The 25,826-nt window shown below is 37.3% G+C and overlaps 2 protein-coding genes across 2 annotated transcripts; one reads left to right on the top strand and one right to left on the bottom strand.

Annotated features, from left to right (window-relative positions):
• Window positions 1–15,510: 15,510 nt before the first annotated feature.
• LOC108676394 (probable 28S ribosomal protein S16, mitochondrial) lies at window positions 15,511–16,765 on the top strand. Its single transcript, XM_018164465.2, has 3 exons — window positions 15,511–15,787; window positions 16,116–16,284; window positions 16,584–16,765. The coding sequence occupies exons 1-3, from the start codon at window positions 15,677–15,679 to the stop codon at window positions 16,706–16,708; spliced, it is 405 nt and encodes a 134-aa protein (XP_018019954.1). The 5' UTR covers window positions 15,511–15,676; the 3' UTR covers window positions 16,709–16,765.
• A 1,963-nt stretch (window positions 16,766–18,728) lies between these two features.
• Window positions 18,729–22,943, bottom strand: LOC108676393 (geranylgeranyl transferase type-2 subunit beta-like). Its single transcript, XM_018164464.2, has 7 exons — window positions 22,758–22,943; window positions 22,150–22,257; window positions 21,386–21,586; window positions 20,678–20,836; window positions 20,327–20,471; window positions 19,587–19,786; window positions 18,729–18,995 (listed from the first exon to the last, which is right to left on the bottom strand). Exons 1-7 carry the CDS (start codon window positions 22,758–22,760, stop codon window positions 18,807–18,809), a joined length of 1,005 nt encoding a protein of 334 aa, XP_018019953.1. The 5' UTR covers window positions 22,761–22,943; the 3' UTR covers window positions 18,729–18,806.
• Between the last annotated feature and the right edge of the window lie 2,883 nt (window positions 22,944–25,826).

Raw genomic sequence — 25,826 nt, 5'->3', positions numbered from 1 at the left:
GTGGAAATGCGTGCTTAAATTGTGTTAAAAAAAAGTTGAAATAGTATTTTCAATGAGCCCTTATTTGGCTTTGCATATCCTGATCCGAAGGTTTCAGGTAATTCAAAATTAGCTAATGCACTCGACTGGTTGTCAAAATAATTCGTGTTTCGTCAATATTCTGTTAGACATCTTGGTTTTAAATATTAAATTCAATAAAATGTTATTACTGAGCAGTAAAGTCTGAAAATGTTTATAGCAGATGCACCATAAAACACGTTCACACCACGGCGTCTGGCCGGCAACTGAACTGAACTGAAGGTGAAGCTATCACCCGCCAAGACGCGCCTCCTAAACCCCGCCACCGGAAAATGCACAGAAATGCATAGTCAAGCTCCAGCTTCTGACTAACCTTGTTACTAATTAACTCACTTCCTTGCATCCACGCCGAATAGGAAGCTGCCTATTGCATCTAATAGGCTTCCGTGTAACTAAAAAAATTTAATTGATAGTCTCGATTGTGATAAGTTCTACAAGACTCGATGAAAGAGCGAGCGGTTTATCCCCGAGGCTATGTGAAGAGGCCAGGGCTGAGTGGAAGGGAACATCGTTCGTTGACCTGCCGCCTCACACACCCCGCTGAGTTGTAGCACAAGTGTTAACACGATTACTTTTTAGACGAATATTTTTATTTCCGAGCAGACATACAGTATGACTTTCTTGAAGAATTGGAGTATTATATACTCCTTATAAATTTAACGGCTTAATTCAAATATGCAAACAATTATTTTTTTTTATTTTTTAGGCGTTATTGATATGCTAATTTATGTAAATATTTCTTTATTGGAAGCTCGTCGAATGAGCAAGTTAAATAAGGAAAATCAATCTCACTGAGATCCTGACTAACCACAATTATGTGGGAAACACTAACAGTATTATGATTATTCCGAAAATAATTACACGCACAAAGCAACCCAATAAAAGTAGACATTATGGGATATGCACCGCAACTCCAACCTTGTCCGGGACTTCGTTCCTGATAAAGTTAACCTTGCATGTCCGTAATTTAAGCAAGATTAAACTAACAGCTTAACCCATCCGTGAAGACTGCGTTTCACGCGTTATACTGAAGTGCACAACCATACTGCAGTTTAATTTCACGCCGCACCTGTTGGATATTACCATTCAATTTACTGACGCCTGTTAAGTTGCTGGTCCCTTACTGGAATAGACACAATGAATGGTCTACGGAAAATAGTTCTAGACTTAACGGCTTTTAAACGGGCTTCAAATATTTGCTCAATTTCATGAAACATGATAAAAAAATATATCTGAGTTACAAATAAATGGAATGATATGTTCCGTCTTCAGTAGGATTTAACATCATATAATGCTGGGTCGTGAACTGAAACAACGCACTCCTCAAGGCTTGTATTTGTAATATTTTTTACTTGCAACGAATTTTATATTTTCTCTTGAGTTTCCCTTGCCTGTATTTCAATTTTGATTATGTGTTATTTGAAGTGTTCATCCGCAAAATGCTTATACCAGGTACCTAAACAAGATTTCATTAAAAAAACTCCTGAAACTATGTCTGCAAAACCAATGTCAATAATTTCTCATATTTTTTTTATTTTTGACATTAAATTTTCATCTGAAATAAACATTGAATTCATAAAGCGCGAAATTTATCAGTTTTGCTGGTAAAAAAAAAGCAAACGTGCTGAAACGCGTCATTCACTGATGTTCATCCACTGAGGTACGAGAACAGGAGCGCTAGCAGCCATGTGTATATCTCTAACTGGTATAAAAGTTTCGAATGATTTTCATATAAATACAGAATTTTGAGCTTCTTGAGTACAAGTTACGCTTCTCGAGTCGCATTTGTTTCCTACAGCTAAAACTGCACTTACAGGTATTGCTTTGATGAGAACTACGTACAGCTTCGTACCCATATACTGCAGGGTGGACTTAGCAAGATGTGCTAAAAGATTGTACAAACAAACAGCTTCGACATGCACTCTAGTGCTATACGGCTCTTTCTTATCCTCTTGTGCAGGATGCAATTTTTATTTATGCTTGCATTGCACAGCTAAAGTGATATGTATGGTTGGCACTTTAAAAAAAGTTAGCAATGTGTGTGGTGAAAGTGTGATGTTCAGTATCAAAACATCTCAAGCTTAATTAACACATTTTTGGAGTGTGTGGTGATGCTTCAACTTGTAAACTTGTTCTTAAATTAATTAATAATAAAAGTCCGTAGGAAAAATTACTCACGTAGGATTGCCTTATACATTTTGGTTGTTAGTAATAGAATAAGAAATCATATTTCCGAATCAGATCGAAAAATTTGTTTTCACAAATAAACACATTTTCCGTAAAAAATACTTAGACTAACTCAGGCTTACGTAAATTGAAATCTTGAGTAATATTTTGCATTTTCCAATGGAATTTTTCTTCTATTATATATCTGCTGCCAGCTTATCTACTTGCCTTCACTCGATCGCCACTCTAGCCATTCCATCGTCGTGAGCCTCATCTGAGACCCAATTTCTGTAATTAATGTTGAATTGAATACCTCGTTTATGATTGTTTGGGCGTGACCGTAGAGAGTAGAATGGCGTCGTGATGGCGTCTCATTAATGTGAGACTTGATCCAGTTTAATCATTCCACGCAATCAGGTCGCAATCATTCATAGAGAGTCATTCCTCAGTCTCTTGTAGAATTTTCAGGCTCATTCTGCATTTAGAATTGATTAGATCAACAATAAATTTTAAACGTAAGACACTTGAAAATGAAACTAACTAAGTTTTCGAAAATATTTATAGCTCAAAAATTATATTCGAGTTCTGAGAAGTCGTGCGGCTTAAGTATTGTAATAAAATTTATTTTCGTAGAATTATATTTATTCACAGGTTTGTTTCTCTCTGATAACACAAGAAATAATATTTCCCTGAAATTTATGTAACTTAGAGTACCTAATTTTCCATCAATAAGTACAATAGCCAGCAATACTTGAAAAAACTTTCGAGGCGCAGTTTATGGCTCGCGTATTATTTATGTTATGCTATTCAAATAATGAGATTTTTTACAGACACTGATGATAAGAACAAATCTGTTATCGTATTGTGACAATCTATCACTTCAATGAAAAAACAATCCGTATTATTTATCTAACTTAGACCAAATTCTGCTAACAAATTTTAACCATTTGACACAGTGAATGACTAAAAGGAATGATAATAGATATGAAATCATAAATTACGAAATAAAATCAAATTCAATACAAATAATTTAATGAGTATATAAAATCAATTAAAGAAAAACAATCTCACGAATCTACCGGTAATTTAGAAAATTCATCTGTGCAGCAATTGCGTCATTTCGTGCTAATCTTCCGGCGAGGCATCCAGCGTCTCAACTCAAAGCCATTCAACTTCCCAACACAATTGAGCGATGAAGAGATAGATCACTGCTCAGAGTCCCAAACAATAGAAGGGAATGGGGGGCGAGATCACTGCTCAGAGTCCCAAACAATAGAATTAAGGGAATTGGGAGCGAGATCACTGCTCAGGGTCCCAAATAATAGCAGGGAATGGGGAGCGAGATCACTGCTCAGGGTCCCAAACAATAGTAACAATAGTCAAGATTGGGAAGCGAGGGCTCTAGTGTGGACCCAGTAACCTGGTTTGCCCAAGCGTCTCCCAAAGACTTGACCTCTTGACTGCATCTGAAAACGAGAATATTAAACAATAATGAACTTTTCACGCTGATCTTGGGTTTAAATCTTAATGTCTGACTGCTATTACCAAATGTGGGACCAAAAAGCTTAATAATCTCCTTCCTAATAAATTTTGCTCACATAAGGGAAGATTGCTATTAAACGAAATCTTCTCCGCTTTCCCAAATGAAAAAAAAAATACTTGTCGAGTACCTGTTGCAAAAATATGTCCAATGGTTCAAGTTAACGGTCCGTCAGCTCTTAAACATTCAATAGCTTTGACAATTTTTGAGCTACTAAGCAACGAGTGAAACTTCCTTAAAAATCACAATACGCAATGTCATTCGCACGTTCCATACAACCCTTTCCACAGACCTTATTAACAATCATGACCAATTAGCAGCTACTGAACAATTTCCCATACAATTCTTTCCCGTACGTCCCATACAATCCTTTCCACAAACCCTATTAACAATCATGACCAATTAGCAGGTACCAACATTACTCATTAAGCCAATTATATATTTCAACGAGGCGTCATTTCGTCGTCCGCGCTGCATTTCACGGCGCTCAAGGTTTGAAAGAAGAACCAACACCAGGGGCCACGGCTATAAACTAAAAAAACTGCGTTTGTAACACGTCCATGCGACAACATTTCTTCTCGCTTCGAGTCACCGACATGTGGAACAGCCTCCCTGATAGCATCGTTGACGCTCCGAGTATGATACTGCAGCGGAAATACCGCGCTTGTGAAGCGATCCAAGTGCCCCCGAGGCCATCCCTTCCCGTCGCAGTTCTTTTTGTTTATCCGCGCCGTTCCTTGCTGGAGAGATGGAGGCGTGGCGGTACGAGGTTCGTTCTTGGGTCGAAAATCGTGAAGGGACATTAATAAAAGTTTATTACGTGAAGAAAAAGTTACTGTATAAGATTCTACCATTCGATGAAGATTATTGCAGTTAAAAAATCACTTTCTAACTGCATATTTTTTCTAAATTATTCGCTATAATTAATTTATTTTTCTGTGTATTTTGTAGCTGATTATTACACCCTCCGTTTTCCAAATAAATCAAGAATTCCTCGCAAAAGTACGCGCAAATATACAGCAAATATACAAACCATCATCATGTTACCAGAAAAATTTTAGAATGGTTATTTAAGTGCATCATATTCTTTTTCTTAAGAAAGGTCTCAATGTACGAAAGTGCGAATATCAGCGTTTATTATACATTAAGTACAAAATACAAATACTTGAATCTGGCGGTTGATATTTTCTTTTTTAAAGCTTACAAATTATTTTTGCGCAGGCCAGAGCACAATGGGGCGTAAATATTCGATGAATTATCTAATTGACTTTCAATAGCCTCTGCATCTCATACAAAACTGTTTTCAATTACAAGCTTTCAAATTTCACTACGTACTTTAAGTTAATTGTAATATGAAGAAAGACATTTGAATGATTTTACCAACAAAAGTTCCTGAATACATTCAATTTACGTTGTAGCAAAGCGCACCTGCATGGGAGTGTGTCATTTTTTTATGACCCACTCCATGATAAAAACTGCATACAATTCATGTATACAAAAACTGCATACAGTTTGTGTATGAAAAAACTGCATATAGTTTATGTATACAAAAACTTTAAACTTCAGTTTGGGTTTTCAACTGTATAGTGTTTTTCACGCACTTCAACGTGCCTGTACAATCATAGCTTCGAAAAACTCAATTCATGAAGTACGCCGAAAGATTCCAACAAATTCCTAACTTCCTTAATTTTTTTACTTAACTTAATCGATTGCTTCATATTTCTTAGATAAGAGATCGAACCATAGCGCACACCGTATGAAAGTTTTGCACAGCAGTGAATGAATTAGTAATAATAGTTTATGTGCATGAAAAGTTTGATTCCATTTCAAAATTTAAATGTCGGTTCCATTACAATATTTTAGTATCAAGTGATAAAATTATTAGAACATTCATTCCAGGTTTTATTTTCATTTAAATTATTGACATTAATCAATTCGATAACCCACATTTTATATCATGAAGGTATCTAACAATTAATTTATTTTCTCGCATGGTCTCCAGACTTCTAATTTCTCAAGCTTTGGTCTACAATTTGAAGCCAGACTTGTTTGACGTCGTTAAAGTGGCCGCAGTTTCCGTTGAAAGCAGAACCCAAGACTGCGCACAACTTCCTGTCATGCTGCAGCTTTTATACAAGAATAACCCACAACTGATGAGTAAATTGAATACATTTTAATTAAATTCTGATGTTTATTGAGGCACAAAAATTAATTTCGTGACCTATAAATGCAACTCGATTGCTATTTGGAATGCTTCACAAGTAAAAAGAACTGTAAATGAATGAATAATGAATGTATATTCTAGGTGTTTTCCGGCATTAAATCGTTGATTCAATGCAATTGCAACCCTTACGATCTCTCCGCGTGCATTAGTCACGTACAGTGTTGCACGAACTGCTAAAACGTGCACTTTGAATTTTGATCATATCGCTTGAATGCGCTCAGCAAACTTAGCGTGGCGTCAGTCATGAATATAAATTCACTTGTAAAAAAGACGGGAGAAGTTGCATAGAGTATTAAAAAGCTTACTGCCCTTCAAAAATAGGCAGGAGAAGTAGCGATGAGTATTTAAAAAGCTAACTGCCAAGAAAAAAACAGATAAGTTACAGTGAGTATTTAAAAAACTAACTGCCCAAATCCTGAATTCATTCTCTGAGGAGCTCATGTTGAAATCCTGTAGTCACTCTTGTCTTCCAAGCATTTGAAATTCTGACGTCGAACCTTATCGACTTGAGCTTTCTTCTCGTAAATTTTGCACGCAGCAGAAAATTATTCTTCAGCCGTTGCTTTCTGTTAAATAAAATATTGTGTACTTAATGTGCATTTTTCCTGGATTTAAAAGAAAAAAAAAGTCAGAACTAAATATGTACTGTGTGCTATATTATTAATTTTACTCATAGAAGACAAAAATGAACAAAGTTTAAGGGATGAACGCAATGAATTGCGTCATCCTGCATAGGAAATTTTTGAACGACACTACCAATTTATTGATAGGCTGGGTGGCTTTCTCCCATACTTCTTAATTTGCATCGTAAGTAAGAAGATCAGCCTCAGACTGATATTGAGAGGACCATCTCTAAAGTCTGATAGTGGATCTTCGTATTCAAAGTTTTCTGCATTGAAGTTTGTTCGGAACTCTCCAATTGTTATCTCACATATAATATTTCTATAGTTCGGATATCTCACATATAATATTCCTCAAGCTCATATATCTGATCTAGTACCTATATTAATTAACCTTACTTTGGTTTGCAAAAAATAACTTCTAATAGCTTAACAGCTTTTTTACCATTGTTATTAATTGCTGTCGGATTGAATTACACAATTGAGAACAGCTCCTGAATGAAAGTGGTTCGATTCAACACTTCCTTTAAGAGTTATGGAAAAAACTGAATCAAGAAAGAAGTGACTTTTTGACCTTGACGCTAAGCCGGTTTGCGCTCTGCGTCTGTTCGCTCTGCTGACCAGAGATCGCGCCAGCTTCTTGCTCACGACACAAAGCCTTCACTTTATGACTGTAAAAACCTTAATTTAATTCATCTTATTTTCTGCATTATACGCAGCTGCATCGTAAAAAAACTGACTGACTTTTGCCCTGACATTTATACAGGCGAAAAAATATGTTTTAACAGAGGTAACTTTAATTATTGAATGGGATCCATTGTTCACGAAGGCACAATTATTATTTGTCTGTGCATAGTTCCTGATGGGTGAAAGTTTTTTTCGCTTGAAAGATGAAGTTTGAAATGAGAGAAAAATCCACTCATACAATAATAGCGAAAGCTGTGTTCTTATAGACGGAAACGCGTGATATCATTCCTTACTAATCGCGACTGTAAATGTCGGACAAAGAAAGCTCATGTACGGTTGAGTAAATTTCTTCATGCGCCTTACGAATTGATGTTGACTCCTCTTGATTGTCAATCTTGCAATTAGCTTCATACATACTGTAGAAACATTCGTCCTGCGTACTTAAATTGTTTATTATATTAATGATGAAATTAGCTAGGCGGACATAAAAACTTGCATTAAAGGCGCCAATAAAAAAAATGTTTTCTAAAATTGCTAGTATGCAATTGAATTGCGTCAACATGAAAATTCTGTATGAACTACCTTGATCTTGCACACTACTAAATAGGTTGGCAACGGGCATTTTCTACACAGTGTTGATTCATATGAACCGCATCCAGCTGCATTCTCCATAGCGAATTTATATTCAATTACACGAAGCCTTCACGACTATTAAAGTGGTCACTGTTATGCTTCAACTGCTGTTAATAAGTTAAGTTGTAATTTGAAGATCATAAGTTGTGTTATAAAGGAATGCGTCGGTAATTAAATAAGGAGTTTTAAGTCGAATGCTACGCTCTCGGATCTCTCTGTGGATAACTTCTTTCGTGGCATCGAATTTCCTGGGACGCTAAGTGAGTGAATACAGTTTCGATAGGCATTTAATAAATAAAAATATCCTTGAAGTAATGTCGAGTTTCATTGTACTATGTATGTATGATGAATCTTATCGTATTCATCTTCACTGGAAATGAAATGAAAAATTACTATTGTTGGAGTCGGCATAACTTTGTGCAGTGTGAGCGTCGCGGAGACAGTTTTCAGCAGGTTATTGAAGGGTCTTTCATAAGGATGGGCGTTTGGTTACCATCATACAACCCTGCGAACAAAAGCTTACACGTAAACGCCGAAACGACCTTCAGTCATTTTTAAAGACTCGCAAATGCCCGTTATCTGCTTTCACCGCCTCATATTGAATTCTCTGACTCTGACATGGAAAGCTCCAATATGCAGCCTTCCACCTCTCTGCTGGAAGCCATTGAAAATCTTTTCGACATTGAGTGGCGCTATATTTCATACTTCTCTTACTACCCTTTCCCTCTCAAACCAAGACAAAATCAACGGCTACACAGGCGAAGGCCTTGTAATATGCTCATTGCCACCCAAATCCATTCTATCGCACTTAAATGCAGTTCATTCCACCTGCAACTCTCCTGATCGTTGAATCACGCAGATCTTCTCCCTTATGGTAGCTAAAGCTAGTATATAATTAGTCATTTATAAGCAGATATTCAACGAAACCACGGCACAATCGTAGCATCGTAATCTCCATATAAAGAAGTAGTCCCATGTCCCTTTGTTCATCCAGTAATGGCCTTTTTAAATGTTTAATACTATCCAGTAAATGCCTCTTCTTCTGGTCCCAAAATCATTAGATCTTGCAAGGGAGTGAGGCATCAAGAAGGCAAGCTATGGGCAATAATAATCATGCCAGCTGCCCAGATGGTTAGCAACCATTTGATTTTTCGGAGCCAGAGTCTATTATGCAGCAAAAAGTCTGAAACTTTTACTAGCTAAGTGTACGTCAATCCGTGCTGATTTCATCCCTATGTGCGATCTAACAATTCATTCGTGCGTTTGCTTTCCTTACACTGCAATTTCGTCGATTTCAAAACTCTCATTGATCGCCTTCGTCTGGGCATAGTTCCATTGAAAAAAACTCCTAACAGATCGGTTAACCCTATTCACCTATGCGTTTGACGACTACCCCAGAGGCAGAAGCAACTGTTCTTTACATCATTTCCTACAAGGAGTATGATGGAGCCCGCTCTCGGCCACGCCGATGAGGGCAAACATAAACTCAGACGGACTCCTGGAGCCAATTCTTGCTTTACTATTGAAGAGAGATTATTTAATCTGCAATGCATGGCCTCATACTGTCGTCATCGGATACTTTACCCTCTAAGTTACTATGACTTCTAGTGTGACATGAAATCTGAAGTTGGGACTTGCTCGCGGAATATGACCTGCTGATGTGTGAAGTTGAGACTTGCTAGCCTCTAGCACGCATCCAGTCAGCGTAGCTTCACTTCATGTTAAGACCAAGAATTGAAGTGGTTATTTCACCAAAAACTCGAGAGAAAAAATAGAAATAATATCCACCATTTCTTGATAAGAGAAAATTCGGAGTCCCGCTCCCTTGTACGCTCTAAATCTTATAAGTCAATCACAATCTATTAGTAAACTAAAATTCACATTTAAAGTGTTAAAAGATAAATCAACAAATTGAAAAGCGAAAACAGCATGAGCAGAAATGCTTATCTATTTACAATTTTTTCACCGTGTCTTGTTTGAAAAATGAAAAGGCCAGTGCCGTACCATGTGCCGTGCTACCACGTCCGCTAGTTCTGCAGCTGTACTGTTGTCGGAGCGTGCGGCTGTCGGCCGGGCGGCATGCTGGCTTCGTCACGGGTCACACTTGAAAGCTGAACTGCTGAAGGAGCTGACATTGTCACTGCATGGCGGATTGGCGGCTTATTTCCATTTGAGTTTTGCTGGACTGACTGTCGATGATAAAAATTAGGAAAAGGGTCTACGGCACTAACGGCAGAGGGCAGACTGTAATATGAAGTGTCAGTGTGTCATAGTATAAGGCTGAGTCTTGAGTTAAATGAGGTGCAGTTGTTGTTCACTTGTTGACACAAATGTTGCTGGCTTGCTGCTAACTAGTAACTTGCAATTTAGCGGGAGCGCAGCCATGGGTAACAAAATTGACTCATAAACAGGCCCTGGGCCTAACGCCAAGTTGCCAACCATCAGCATGACAGCATGCAAAATGCAAATGATGATGCAATTATTGCAATATCTACACATAGGACATAGCCTCTGTCTTACATAAGGAATTGATTTAAATCTTGGATAAATGAGCCTAATGAGGAAATTGAAAATGAACTGATTCTAAAAAAGCTGTGGTTTGCCACCATGCCCCATAGTGGCAAAGCAGAGAGTTTTTAGACTCTCCCTCAAGTTCACTTTTGAGTCCTATAAGTAGACCAGTAAAATATCATGGATACCAGCATTACATTACATAAGAAATTGGTTTAAGTCTTGAGTAAATGAGGAAATTAAAAATGAATTGATTCTAAAAAATCTCTGGTTTGTCACTATGCCATGCCCCCCTCAGATCAATGAGCTGTGGGAAACTCTGGCTAACAGTAAATCTGCTTTACACAACACAGCCACTGCTGTTCACAGTTCACACCGTTCACAGCGTAAGAGCACAACTGGCCTGAGCGCAACAGGCCCTACCACAACAGTGGCGCAGCCTTGCAGGTTAGGTTAGGTTACGTTAGGAGTAGGCTAGGGCATAGTGGCAAAGCAGAGAGTTTTTTAGACTCTCCCTCAAGTTCATTTTTGAGTCCTATAAGTAGACAAGTAAAGCATAGTGGCAAAGCAGAGAGTTTTTTAGACTCTCCCTCAAGTTCATTTTTGAGTCCTATTATTATTATACTCCTATATGTAGACCAATAAAGTATCCTGGATACCAGCATTATCATACATAAGAAATTGGTTTAAATCTTGAGTAAATGAGGAAATTACAAATGAACTGATTCTAAAAAAGCTCTGGTTTGCCACTATGCAGCGAACGGAATTCGAATACGTTGATGTCGGCATTACGTATCAGTTAAATTTGAAGCGCTGACGCAATACGAATCACCACGTGTCGAATATTGCCACACACAGTGACGGAATATAGGGATTTGGTAGGTTTCCATTCTAAAGGCTTTTTAATAAATATGGCAACATTTTGTGACGTTTCATCGTTGCTGACGCGTAGTGAAGTGTTTTGAGAGTCATGTGAAGGCAACAGAACTTACGTAACGCATACGGTTTTTTTTATAGTTTTTCATTTCTCGATGCATCCTTAATGTGTCGGAATATACCGCGTTTACCCTAGCCCATAGTGGCAAAGCAGAGAGTTTTTTAGACTTTTCCTCAAGTTCATTTTTGAGTCCTATAAGTAAGTAGACCAGTAAAGTATCTTGGATACCAGAATTATCCTACATAAGAAATCTGTTAGAATCTTGAGTAAATGAGGAAATTAAAAATGAACTGATTCTAAAAAATTTCTGGTTTGTCACTATGCCGCTGTATGCTCTCTGGCCTGTGACTGAACGGCGCGGTTGTGGTGGGCGCTTTCAGCTTTGTGTCACAGTCAAAAGCCGTGAAGATGCCCACTTGCCCAGCTGCGTTATGCTTGGGAAGTTGGGAGTTGGGAAGGTATTGGTATATGAAATATTATTTTATGAATCGCACTGTGGACTTGGGCTATGGCTATGCTGAGTGCTGACCTCTAGCTATCCACCCCAATTTAGCTATATTCATCATAATTTGATTTGACTGATTATACTGTGATTAGTATTTACAAATTACTAGTAAATTGGATAATAATAATCAATATAGTCAACTAATATATCAAGTGGGCCCCTAATGATATGCTGACTGTCTCACTATTTCTTTTATGCTTTTTATATTTTTTCAATAGAAACCCTATTGAAAATGTTTATAGCATTTATCCACTTTAAATTGGTAATTGATAGGTTTTTATGTTCTATAACTTTTTTGTGGAGACTAGACACTAGAGAGTGTTTTTTCTGAGCCGTGAATAGAGCTTTCTTGTCACTTTTGGATCTGCAAGATTCCTTTTAGGCTAAATGAATTACCTACTACTATAGTACTACTACTAGGGTTACAACTTACACGCAATTACACAGTATCTAATTGTTAACAGTATGAGTCTGAACTGATTTGTGTATGATCAGGCTGCTTCAGGCATGGCCCACATGGGCACCAACAAGATTATAAATTTATTGAAAATCTAACTTGAATGCCGCAATATTTCAGTATAAAGTAAGAAAATGTAAATCTGTAGCAGCAACATTCACAAACCTGCATTTGTACAGATCCTGTCCATAGATTGACGGGCATAGAATTTAGAAATAAGTATAGTCAGATGGGGTAAGACGGGATCACAGCCTTCATTGGATAAGAAATGACTGGCCTGTGACATGCATACTGATACTGATTGTATCAGTACAATCAGTACTGATGTGACAGTGAGGGGTGTGATTGGGATAGAGTGGGATGAAAAAGAGGAAAAGAGTAATAAATGAGGACTCCCTAAGACTGTATCAGATGAAAACGATGCCAGAATATGATTATATGTATGATGGTAGTAGAGGTGGGGAGTGGGGACCTCCTGTTTTGTGTTAGGGCAGGCGTGCTAGGTGTGAATGGACGTACATACAGGTGGAATGAAAGGAGAGAAGATAAATGTTTTATGTGTGATGGGGATGAGAAGGAAACTGTAGAGCACTTGTTGATGGAATGTGGGGCGTATGAGAGAGAGCGTCAGTCTATGATTGAGGTAATTCCGAATGAGAGAGGTGAGACTAACGAGGTGGGGCATGAGAGAACAAGCAAAGAGTGGATGGCGATAATTATGGGTCTGACTGAGGGAGCAACTGCGGCTATGTTTGAGAGTGTGAAGAGATATTTGGAAAACGTGTGGAGGATGAGGGAGAGGAGGAGGATGATAAGAGTGAAGTCTTGAGGAATGGAGGGTTGTGAGAGGGGAGGGTGGGAAGACATATATGACCGTGCCGAATTGTTTTAGCACGTTGTTTTACTTTTTTGGGATTGTCAAATTTTTATATTTTTTCTTAGGACAGCTGTGAATATGGTATATTTGAACTTTTTTGTTAACATAATAGTGTGAATTTTTAATTCTTTTTGATGCTAGTAAAAGCTTTTAGGCAGCGTGTATGGCCGATTTAAAGGTCGTGACTGTAGGTCACCACGCACCCCAATTCCAATTGCACTGAGTTCAATTTGATATAAAAATCTGTTAAAGCAACTATTTCCTGTCATTTCAGTGTTTGTTTCAACAATGTACTGCAAATAATGAATTCTAGGCAATTTTTTTTAAACCTATTTGCAGATAGGCCCGAAAATAGTTGACCTTATTTGAGAAATACGCTCTGTCTAGTGACATAATATTTTTTTGCCATGTTTGTGAATTTATTCAGGTAACCTCAAGTAAGAAGTAACTTTTGAGCCATACCAGACATTCATACCACTACCAGTTACCCTTACAGGCCTTACTGCCTGATGTGGATTCTAAAATGGGGTAAAAAAGGACTGGACATGGGGTAAGATGGGACCACCAAGGCACCAAATGATTCAGTTTCATCCCACAAGTGATCCTGTCTTACACTCAAATGGTCCTATCTTGCCTCATAGATTAAAATTATTCATCAGACATATATAGGGAGTATTAAAATGAAATTTTCATCTGTTGCTCAAAATAACATATTTTTATCTTCATAAAGTAACTTTGTGGAGACCAAAACAGGGCTCATATATGCATGCAGTGTTACTCATCACCTTCCTTTTCACAGGAATAAAGAGCTAGACATTTTATACAAGAACAAACAAAACAATACAATAACAAAAGAAAACAAAAACAAGTGCCCATCTAGCATAGCATTTCTAGCTAGACCTGGGACAGCAGAAGGCAGAAGGAGATATAACTTATAAGCATGTAATATGTGCCATTTGGCCCGGTATGCCCAAACTTCATAAATAAATTTTTCCAGTTTCCTGATGTAGAGGCAACAGCCGCATTCTTCAAAAAATCAAAGAAAAAATTTTGCGCCAAGATTAGACTAACAACCATGGACTTGGTAATGAAATACATATATATATGGTGACAGACACAAGGCCTGCAGTAAACTATAATAATCTGTAAGCACCATTTTTTATTTAAAAAGATAAATTTCTTTGTCATTTCATTATCTAATGTTTCTAGATGAATAATATTAAATATCAAGTCCTTAATTTGATTAAAAACCTAGAAATCTTGAAGTTAGAGGCTGGTCCTGTCTTACCCCAACACGGTCCCATGTTACCCCAGTGGGGTAAGATGGGACCAGCCCACTTTTTTTGCTTTGTACAAAAAAAGGTTCAATTTTAAAAAAGTCTGAGTTGGGGGATAGAAGTCAATTGCACCAACATACCATTTGATAGTTTTGAGGTTTTTCATTTATTCATGGTATAGGTGCTACATGCTTGTTAGTGATTTTGGTCCTGTTTTCTCCCTTCTGACTATATATAACCCTCCTACAGGAACACCAACACAAAGACATCAATTTATTATGTTGGGCAGAAGTTTTCTAAAATTGCAGGTAAAAACAATTGTTTCATAGGTGCTTTAAAAAAATTGCAGGCATAAATAGGCTGTTTTTATTTTTTAAGTAACAAAATTAGGGAAAGGCCATAAGCATAACCCCTTAAGAATGGGTGAAATTTACTATGTGATTTGCAAGAATTTTTTACTGACTGTGATTTATGGGTGGCATCTGCCCAATTTTATACTGTGGCCCAATTTTGGAATATTAGGCAGATGATTTCTAAAATCATGAGTGAAAATAGGCTATTTTCTTATTTTTCACTGAAGATATTGGAAGCTGCAAAATTGGCCAGATTCATGGGTGATTCAGCCTCTAGCCCAATTTTCCACTTAAAAAATTGCCCAACACAGTTTACATACCATTTGCCTTCTGGAATATCAGGCAAAATTTTTCTAAAATTGTGGGTAAAAATGGTTGTTTCACTGGTATAATTTTTAAAAATTGCTGGTGAAAATAGGCTATTTTTTCTGGAGAACTTTGAAATGGGTCATAGGAATGGGTGAAATTGGCCAGATTCAAGGGTATTTCAGTCTGATACACTTTCTTCTTCTACCCAAATTCCCTGTTTGAGGTTACATGGGATGATGGAAGACTGAGAATTTCATTTTAAATATATATATATACTCTGAATGTTTTATGGCTAATTTAATGCCTCTAATGATTTACTCATTCATCTTTGTTTTCAGAAATTTGTTTCCTTGTTCCTCTATTAGGCACGCATAACCATTAATTGCAAGTTTATTTATCCAAACATATCATCCATGATAGCTCACTCATTTGGTATCAAAGCAACTTTATTGTACAGCTGAATTTGAATTTTTAACATTAAATAGACTATAATAACATAGTCATGCCAGTGCTAGCGACTGGAGGTGCTCCAATTTACAATTCCTTGAAAGCCATCCGTTTGATGAGACATGGATGTGCTAACAGGCCATTTTATCACATCGTCATCATGGGTGTAAGTTATTTTGTCTCAAATTAAATAAAACCTTTGCCTTATTACAACTGGAAAAGCTTTTGTTCATACAATGATGAATGTGTTGCATCTGGTACTTTTCAATTATTGCTACAGAATTTTTCAATGATCTTCTTTCTTCATATTATTTTTACTCGAGTAAAAAATGCTGTTCACAATATTAATTTGTTAAATTTATTTCTCTTAATTGCTTTGCCTCTAGAGAGACATCAATAAGTTGACAATTATCAAAACCTATTACCTGAATTTCAGTGATATTTCAAGTGATTTTAACATTCAGTGTTTTTTTTTTACCATGATCTTCCAACAGTCACGGCGTTCAAACAAAGGCACATACCCTGTTATAGAACAGCTTGGCACCTATGATCCCCTCACCAATGTTCATGGCGAGAAGCTCGTATCAGTCAACTTGGATCGCATAAGCTATTGGATGGCACAGGATAAAGTCAAAATTGCCGTCGGCGTAAAACAATTATTGGGCAAGTCTTTGATGAAAACATCAATTTTATTGATTTTTAATTAAGAGAGATCACATTTGCTTATGTATACATTAACAATTTTATTCAAAAGAAAAAGAAAAGAAACTTAACCTCCAATCAGTATAAATAAAGTTTTTTTTGTTTATTCCAGTTTCTTTTCTGATGTATTTAAAATTTGAACTTGTGAAACTCAGTGTTTAAAAATTGACTCTGATTTTTACAGACTAATGCACTTGTAGTTCTTGGATAATAATGAATCTAGTTCTTTAAGAATACTACTTACACCTATTTTTGTGCAGGTTTAATGGGCTTCCTGCATATTCATCCGCAAAGTTACATCACTGCTTGGAGAGTTCGAGCAATAGCCAAGAGGGAAGCTTTGTCAAAGCAACAAGCGGAAGATCAAGAAGCCAGTATGGGTTGAATCATCTCTACCCTCTACGTCCTTTGTTAATAATTTTTAAATATAACGTTTTTTGTTTCTGTTGTTCTATTTGAAAGGGGCATTGGTCATTGCCAAGTCACAGCACCGCTTCCACAGGACTATTAAACTTTTGGCCATTTTGAGTAATGAAGTAATTTTTTCAACAATGCCTAGTATATTTTGTTCTGTACTCAAGACTACAACTACTTTCCCACCATCTGATCATTTAATATTTAGTTATTCGGTATCTCGTATAGCGATGCATTAAAATTGAACGCAAAAGTAAATATCTGAAACATGTCCTTGAATTAAGCTTGACATCGGACACATGTCAGCAAATGAATAAATTAACATACAGTGTGTGCTTGGTTTTTGTGCAAGAAAAATAGAACCTTAATTCTGAGAGCCAATGAAATTAATTCACCGTATTAGTTATTTGGTTCTACTGAAGAAATACTTTCTGTTTGTAGTAAATCTAAGTACGACTAGTTCCTGTAGCAGCCTACCAATAAGACGTAGCATTAATTGACGTGCTGGAAATAGAAAGCAGGAACCTCACGTTGATGTGAGGTTAGTGCTGGTGTCGTCTGATCTTCAGTCCTAAAGTTCAGAGAGTAGGTTACATCGAGTTATATATCGCTTTAGGCTGTCTGCTCTGAAGTTGATTCGAGAGATCTTTAGGATCTTTGCAAGGGTTTCATCTGGGTTCAGTTGGAGGGTATCTGGGAAGCATATTCTTCAGTCGGGGCACTCCGCCATCACATGCAGTACAATCTGGGGGACTAGGCAGTAGTTGGAGTAAGGCACTAGGCGGCGCTCTGCAAGGCATTTATGAGTGAGGAGTGTGTGACCAATCCTTAGACTACATAGGGCCGCTCTCATACGTCGTGATCTCTGATAGAATGGCTTCCAGGCTCGTACGTTTTCCTGGGCTTCAATTCCCATCGTCGCCATCTCTGTCAGCCTCGCCAGGATACCATGATGATGGGGTGCTTGCTATTGTACATTCTCAGTGCCTGTACAAAGCTTTTAGAAGCTATGAATAGGGTGAAGTGGGTCATCTAGTAGAATACCTGGTAGGTCTTCCACTAGAAGGGGTTAGGGAGCTAAGCACTCCACGGAGCTTGCAGTGAAGACAGATGAGTTGGGATTGAGTTTTCTTGTGATCGTTGCGGCACCGGACACAGCTGAACATCCCACTGCACCATCTGATTTGGAGCCATCTGTGTAGATGTGCGTCGATCCCGCGTGTTCCAAGTATATTTGGATTAAGAACATGTTTTTCAGAGCAGCCGGGTGTATTGTAGGTTTCCGCAGGGAGTTTTGGTAGGGGCAGAAAAAATCTATGGGGATGTGCTACGTGGGTACGCCGTTAAAATTAACAGGCACCACACTATCTGCGGTTACTGCTGCTGCCAGTTATGTTCCGTGGTCTTTGGATTATGGGATCGTATACGAGAGTAGGTTTGCTTAGTCATCGATCATAACGCTGTGCCATGTTGGGAACTGGGGTAGTCGTTCGAGGCAGGTTATCAGTTGGAGCGCAAGTTCTGCTCTGCTTAGGTTGAGTGGCGGTTCACCGCTTTCTGCATATAAGCTGATGACAGGTGATGTTCTGAAGTCGTCAGTGCATATTCTTTTAACTGCGTTATGGACTGGGTCTAATAGAGATAAAGTTGCTGTGCTGGCGTTGTGGCGTATTCGTATATTATGCTTCCCTAGTCTAGGTTGGACCTGATCGTTGCTCTGTAGAAGCGGAGCAGGGTTAATCTGTCGGCTCCCCACGTTAATCCAGCCACATGTTTCAGCAGGTTCATACTCTTTTGGCAGTTCCCTTCAAAGCCTGTATTTTGGGTTTCCTCAGAGTTTGCAATCAAAAGTCATGCCGAGGAACCTTGCGTTTGAGATAAGGTAATTGATCTTCCTAATAGGGACAATTGAGGAGGCTGAACCGTGGCGTGGAGCGTGCTCGTTGCAAGTGTACTGCAATCGTTTTTTCGCTGGAAAAGGAGAAACTGTGCACAGGAATCCATAAAATATATTTCTCAAATGTACGATACACCAAAAAACTAACAAAACTAGCCATCGTCTAGTGATTCTAGTCGTCTCCAACAATCTGTATTGAGATGTTTAATTTATCTATAACGTATTGAGGCATACAAAAGACCGGATTGATCCGCTTCAGCGAAGTGTCTCCGAGCAGCGATAGGCCAGCCAGGCCAAAGAGAGTATGGTACAAGTCAGGCACGTCTCCAGGCCTGTCTGTGAAGCCCCCTGTCTCAGGATCCTGTCATCAAATGAAAAAAAAATTAGTAATATGAACTTATACAATTAAATTTTTACCTGGCTCCAGAAATATAGTACATAGACTACTGAAATCGCAATGCTGTAATGCATAAAAATATGTAAACCATTCGAGTTCATATTGAAATGGATGAACTCTACATTTGCATTTGTATCTGTGGACGAGAAAATAAACTTGGTAAATTAGTGAATTTCGAATTAAAAAAAATTGTAGAGATTGCGGGAAATGTATATCCTTCCTCTGGACCTTTTTTTTCTGTTAGCAATTTAGAATATTCGCCAGTAAAAACCTAGCGTCGCGAATAATACTTTGCCAAAACCAAAATCTGCACCGATGGCACTAAAACAAATCTTCACTCGACAAGATCACTTTTAACATCATTTGACGTCCACTTTTAAAAGCGAGGAAACTTTAATTGAATCAAGAGAACACCGTTTAACATCTAATGAACTAACTAGTTCGGTAACAACTAAGCCCAGCATTGCGCAGTGTTCCTTGCATTACAGTTTCAAAATATTGACGGCACACATCTCATTCAGAGAAAAGTACTGGTCATAAGGAAGGTAAACGCACCTGAGTTGCCAGAATGAAAGTCCTCATTTTGTCAGGGTTGATCCAATGCAGCCTGTTGAGCAGCGTGAGCGATGACAGCACCCACCATGAGTAGCACACATCAGGTAGCTTCTCAGGCCTGCCATTAAGTCCTCCTGAAGGCAGCTGTCGCTCGCATAGCCACCAGCCCAGCGTGTCAAAATCAACTCGGTTCAGCTCACCTAGAGCAAGGCATAAAATAAAATATCAAGCTAAAACTACCTTAAATTAATAATTTATAACTGAATATTTCCAGATGCATTACATTATATGTAGCAATTCTTAGACTTTCCAATAGTTCATTGTTTTTATCATAAATAATTTTTAATTAGTTTAAAAAAAAGTGAAAGCATCCATAGAAACCATTTAAACAAAATCTCGAGTTACAGGTATGAAAGCTACAAATGTTTCGAATGCTTTGGTTTAAATTTACATAGCTATTCCTCATGGTGCAAATTTTCAGACCTACTAAATTTATTCACAGCCTTGACGAGCGATACTTTAGAAGTTCTTCAATTCTGATAAGAATCCAGAGTTTTTCTTCATGTTTTATTAGCAAGATCTAAAAAATTTGCACCTGATCTACAAATAACCATGGATGGGAAAATTTTTGAACAATGGCGACCCTCAGGCCAAATTTATTTTGGGAAAAAATTATAATACAGGCTGAAGTTTTTAGGTTGCTGAAATATGGAAAATTAATTAGTAAAAATATAACTTGCCTAGAATCGAGAGCATGCCTAAGCAGCAGTAGATCTGGCCAGCATGAGTCTCGGACCCAGGTCGTGTGCCAAAGCCACCATCAATATTGGAGCACTTCATGACGAACTCAACACTCTTCTCTTTGTTGATGGCATCCAGGCGGTTCTGTTGAACTGATAGTTAAAGCTGGTGGCAAAGTTGGAGCAGTTTTATCACTGAATACGGTATATAATGCTTTTACTTTCATCAGAAAATGTCTATTGATTTTGTTGCTCCATGAACTACAAGATATATATAAAATTTAGTATCCTAAAGATCTCTAAATGTACTAAAAATACATGAGAATAAAAACAACTCCTACCACCACTTACAAGAAGCCTTAGACAAGCTACAGCACAGAAAGAAAAGCGTGTGTCAACTTCTCCCCACTTGTCGCCATTGAAGGAGCCATCGCTGTTCTGTAGACCTGACACATAACGAACAACTCCTTCCACGTCTATGCTTGACACAGAGTCCAGCAGGACAAGGATCTGTATGTTGGCAAGATTTTTTTTTTGTAAGGCAGATTTAGGCAATTTATTCCTCATAAATAGCATGCTCATGATAAAATTCATTGTTATTATAAGATTTTAATTAATATATAAATTTTACATGTAATGCAAATGGCATTCATAAACAATTTTTTGACAGGGGTAAAGGAGCATCTACGATGAGAATTGTCCAATAAATTTTTTATTAACTGATGAATTTAAGAAAAAATGTAAACAATTAAGATCAAGTTCATTCTCAGGCAAAATTTTGATGAAACTATACTTCAGGCATTTCCAATTTGAAATAATGAAGTAGGTACGGTAGGATTGGAGTATAGTAGTATACGTATTATACATAATATTCAAATATTATATCATATTTTTTTATTTTCCTCTAAAAATAATGAAATTAATAGTATTGAAGCTACATATCACATATATGTTATTTAGAACTGGCTCCAAAATGGAACTTTGAATATCCTTAATGAAAGTAAATATCAGCCCGTTTCTGATGCAAGATCAGGGAAATCATTTGAATGATGCATTCACCTGCACAGCACTCAGAGTTGAGAGCATGTGAGGGTCGTGTTGGATGCTGGGAGCAATACCCCCTGATGTCTTGTCCTGACACTGCTGAATGAACGACACAATTTCTGTGTGATCCATGCGGCCAAGGCAGCCCAGTAGGTCAACAGCAGTAATTCCCCAGTACATGCCAGACATGCGGATGTGCTCGGTCATGGTGTATTCCTAGAAAAATTTTCAGAGTAGATAGGCTTTCTTGATTAAAATTTTATGTTAATGAACTAATGAGTATTGACATTTAATTTTCTTCAAAGAAACCCATATTAACAAGACAACATATTAAAACAGCACACATAGAATAACCTGAAATGTATACAGGGGTTAGACAAAATAAGGGAAACACTTGAGAAATCCACAAAATATATTTTAGTATGGTGTAGGTTCACTTTTTGCAGCAATTATGGCCTCAACCCTCTGAACTATTGATTCATAGAATTGTGACTTGTTTCCAAATGGAATTTTAACCCATTCTTCAGTTAAAACTCCCTCCAGCTATTTTAAAGACAAATCAACTTCTGACTTGCACCTTTAAAATAGACCTAAAGGTTTGATAATATTCAGGTCACAAGTAAATATGTTGCAAGTAAAAAGATGAAAACACTGAAATACTTAGCACAATGGCAATCATGAAAAGACTGCAAATAATAAATGCAGGAGGAAAATCAATGAAACTTCTGTCTCTTGAAATTAAAAATTGCAATACCAAAGGACTTGGTAGAAATACTCACAAAATCATCTTTCTTCTTAGAGTAGCTGACAATATATTCCACATGCTTGTCTCGCAGAAGTGTTTTAGGATGTTCATCGGTGATTGTTACATCTTTAGGATGATCAGCCTGCAAATGATACATAAAGGTCAGAATATAATCAGGATTCAGGAACCTTATAAACAATCTGCCTATTTTGGGAAGCTATGTTGCCCTACTTCAACCTATGAATGCAATGATCACTAAGTGCCATAAACTTACAAAATAATGATTCCTCTTTGTAGCTCGTGTTACTTGTGGCAACAGGCATGTGACTGGATACTCAGTGAATAGGTTTTGCATATTTTCAATAATAGAGTCTAAAATGATAAAATCTTACATAGTTTGCTATAATTTAAAATAAATAATATGTCCACATTCATAATTTCATGAAAAGAGATTATTTATCAGAATTATCAGATTGAGATTTAATAGTAGGTATACTATAGATAAACATCAAGTGGAAATGTGGAATACAGGAATAGTACTGGAAGTAAGTAGCTAGAAAACAAATTAAAAATTTGATAGAATCAAGCATTTCTGCAATTCTGCCATTAATTTGAATAATTTCCATTGCAAATACTACTCACCATTTTAAGTAGGTAGCCTATACTTAGAATTTAGACTTCAAGCTTGACAATAGTCCAAGTCCCAAGACCTTCAAGATCAAGCAGATAGATTGATTCAGAATTTCAGTCAGTTTAAAAGAAAAATGTTAGCTCTCACTCTTAGGCTGTGCTGCTGTGGTTCTCAACACTTCATAACCTATCTTAGGTCTGAAATAAAAGTTCTATGAGGAATGAGAGGTTAAGACTGGCCAGACACTGCAGACAGATATGGCAATTTCTACTGGAGCTGTACTGGGCATTCAGCAAAAAATAGTCTAAAAATCTGCATTTAAAAATTCCTTTTTAAAGACAACACTTCTGAAGAGGCCAGTGTTTCCAATCATCCAATGTTACACAATACACATGAACAATGAATAGGTATCTTATTTCCTTTAAAAATATTTTTGAAAATCATTTAACTTTTTTTAATATTTAAAAAATTTTGAATTTTCACAAATATTTATTATATTAATTGATTCATGCATTGTCTCCCCTCCGTCGTCCGTCCTCTCCGACTTTACGGCGTTTACGCTAGTCCTAGGGCTAGTGTGCTACATTTCATGTCAATCGACAATCAGACAGTTAGAACTTTAGAAGTGTATTAAATATCGATTTTAGGATTTGTAGCAGACAAACAACAGGAAGTGGAGTTAAAGAGAAGCGTTATAAAAAAATAACTGCGATCACATCCTAGCCCCACCACTCTGTGGCTCTGGCAGACTGGCACTGGACTGGGTCCTGGCTGGGAACCTGGGACTCCTGGGAGTTGGGACGACAATAGATTCTTCCGTTTCCAAGCCTCCGGTCCATCCATTCAAACTTAGTTATTCTCTATCTTGAATGTCAAAATAATAGCGGTTTCAGCCCTTTTTAGGCCGTAGGTCTGTCACCGAATCTTAATGTTGCAGAATACTTACAGCAATAACAGCATGTTGCGGTCATGATTCACTAACTCGCCACTTGTTACGTGTTTACATATTGATCAAATTAGAGTAGAACTACTATGCTGTCAATAGTAAGTCATGTAAGGCCAGCAAGCCTTCATACTTTAGTTGTAAATCAGACTCCACCAAATACAGTTCCCCAACCCTATGGTCTCGTCTCTGCCCATCTTCCTCCTTAGTTAGCTTGGACTTTGAAGTCATACGACTAGCAAACGTAACACCACTCACTGCTCCAATTTTGCTTTGCTTTAAGTTTAACCGCCCTGCCTCCTCGCCGATTCTGACCAGAAACTGGCGCACAGAGGCTGACAGAGCTGGAAATGGTATCAAACCCGAACCCGTACCTCTCGGTTCCAATCCTGGTACTCTGAACTTTAACCACATGCTAAGTTTCAAAGCGACTAAGCGCGTAGACTTGAAATTTTTTTAATTTTAAAATTATTTATTCCCACCATTGATTCATGCATTGTTTCCAACTTTACGCAAGTGTGCAAAATGTCAGATCGATTGAACAGGTAGAGTGTTAAATATCTGTTAAATATCTATTACGGTATAAGATTTGTTGCAGACGAAAGAGAAGTCTTATAATCACTGACCGGCGCAACTTTGATTGAGAAGTGATAGGAGTTAGATCCTACGACCGCAAAAAAATTGAATAATTAGTACGGTTTATTGGAAGGAATGTACCAAAATACTCATGGTTGAGCCGTGAAAATACCATAGTAACCCTATAAGAATTTTCTTTTATTCCTTACTTTGGAGTATTCTGTCTTCAAAATTTAATATATGCAACATGGCCTTACAGTACGGTCCAATATTATTTTATTACAAGCTTGTTTTGGAATTACAATTGTGTTTTCGCACATATAGTTTCACACACGCCTAGTTGTATTGATCGAATAAAATAAAATCTTTAATTTTAGCTGTATAGGTTGTTATAATGAATGGAAATGCATGCGAAAATAAAGTTATGGCAATAAAAGTGTGCATCATTCCTAATATTTTCATTTCAATCGAGAATTTTGACACATTTGTCAATGATAAAAATTAACCTCGTTTGGGCGCTTCAGACCATCATTATTATTCGTGCTATGTATATAAAATGTTGTCAGAGAGAGTAGCACCGTAAATATTCATTAGTTAGCCCTAGATAAATTTGTTGTCGTCAGTATTCTTGAGTCGGAGCCCATGCCTCTGCAGGTAATTATTCATTTAGCACTGTCGCGGCCTACGTAGGTCAATATTACGTATTTATGAGGCCGCAAAGCCACTTTAAGCGAACGGGATTGAATAAAGTATAAGCTGGTATGTCAGGCCTTTGAGTCTATCACTGACTACGTATAAGTAGAATATACGTTTAAAAATTACTTTTTAAAGATAACACTTCTAAAGAATCCACTGTCTTCCGTGTTAAAGATGTACAATGAATTTCTCATTTTATTTTCGAATATCAAAAAAATTAATTTTTAAATATATAATTTTTTTCAAAATTATTTATTCTGTCAATTGATTTATGCATTGCCTCCGACTTCACACAAGTGTGCTAAATTTCATATCAATTGGACAGGTAAAAATGTGGCAAATACCAGTTATAAGATTTGTAGCTGACATAATTATTTTTCCAATTTTGTTAGCATCAAGAAAAAATAGTTTTTAAAATCATTTATTTTGTCATTTGATTCTAGCATTGTCACTAACTTTATGCAAGTGTGCATAATTTCAGATCGATAGGATAATTAGAAGTGAATTAAATTTTGATTATGAGATTTATAGCTGACGGGCAGACAGACAGACAGACAAACGAACAAGAAGTGAAGTTAAAGAGAAGTGTTGTAATTTTTTACAACACTTCCGTTGTAAAAAATGAAAAAATGTTGTAAGTGAAAAATTGCGTAACTCATCGGAGCATGCCGCTACTGAAATAATAAAAATATTATAATATAAATAATATAGCGGTTTCATCGTTCTTAACCACCAGTTGCCCAGTGGTTAAGGGCAGGGTGGCCCAGTGGTTAGAAGTTCAGGTACCAAGATTGGCGCGGAGAGGCGCGGGTTCGATACCAGCTCTGTGCGCCAGTTTCTGGTCAGAATCGGCAAGGAGGCCGGG

The sequence above is a fragment of the Hyalella azteca genome, unplaced genomic scaffold, assembly GCF_000764305.2.
Source record: "Hyalella azteca isolate HAZT.00-mixed unplaced genomic scaffold, Hazt_2.0.2 contig3082, whole genome shotgun sequence".
In the NCBI taxonomy this organism is placed as follows: Eukaryota; Metazoa; Arthropoda; class Malacostraca; order Amphipoda; family Hyalellidae; genus Hyalella; species Hyalella azteca.
The sequence above is the reverse complement of the archived record's forward strand: the minus strand, read 5'-3'. Positions and strand labels throughout refer to the sequence as shown.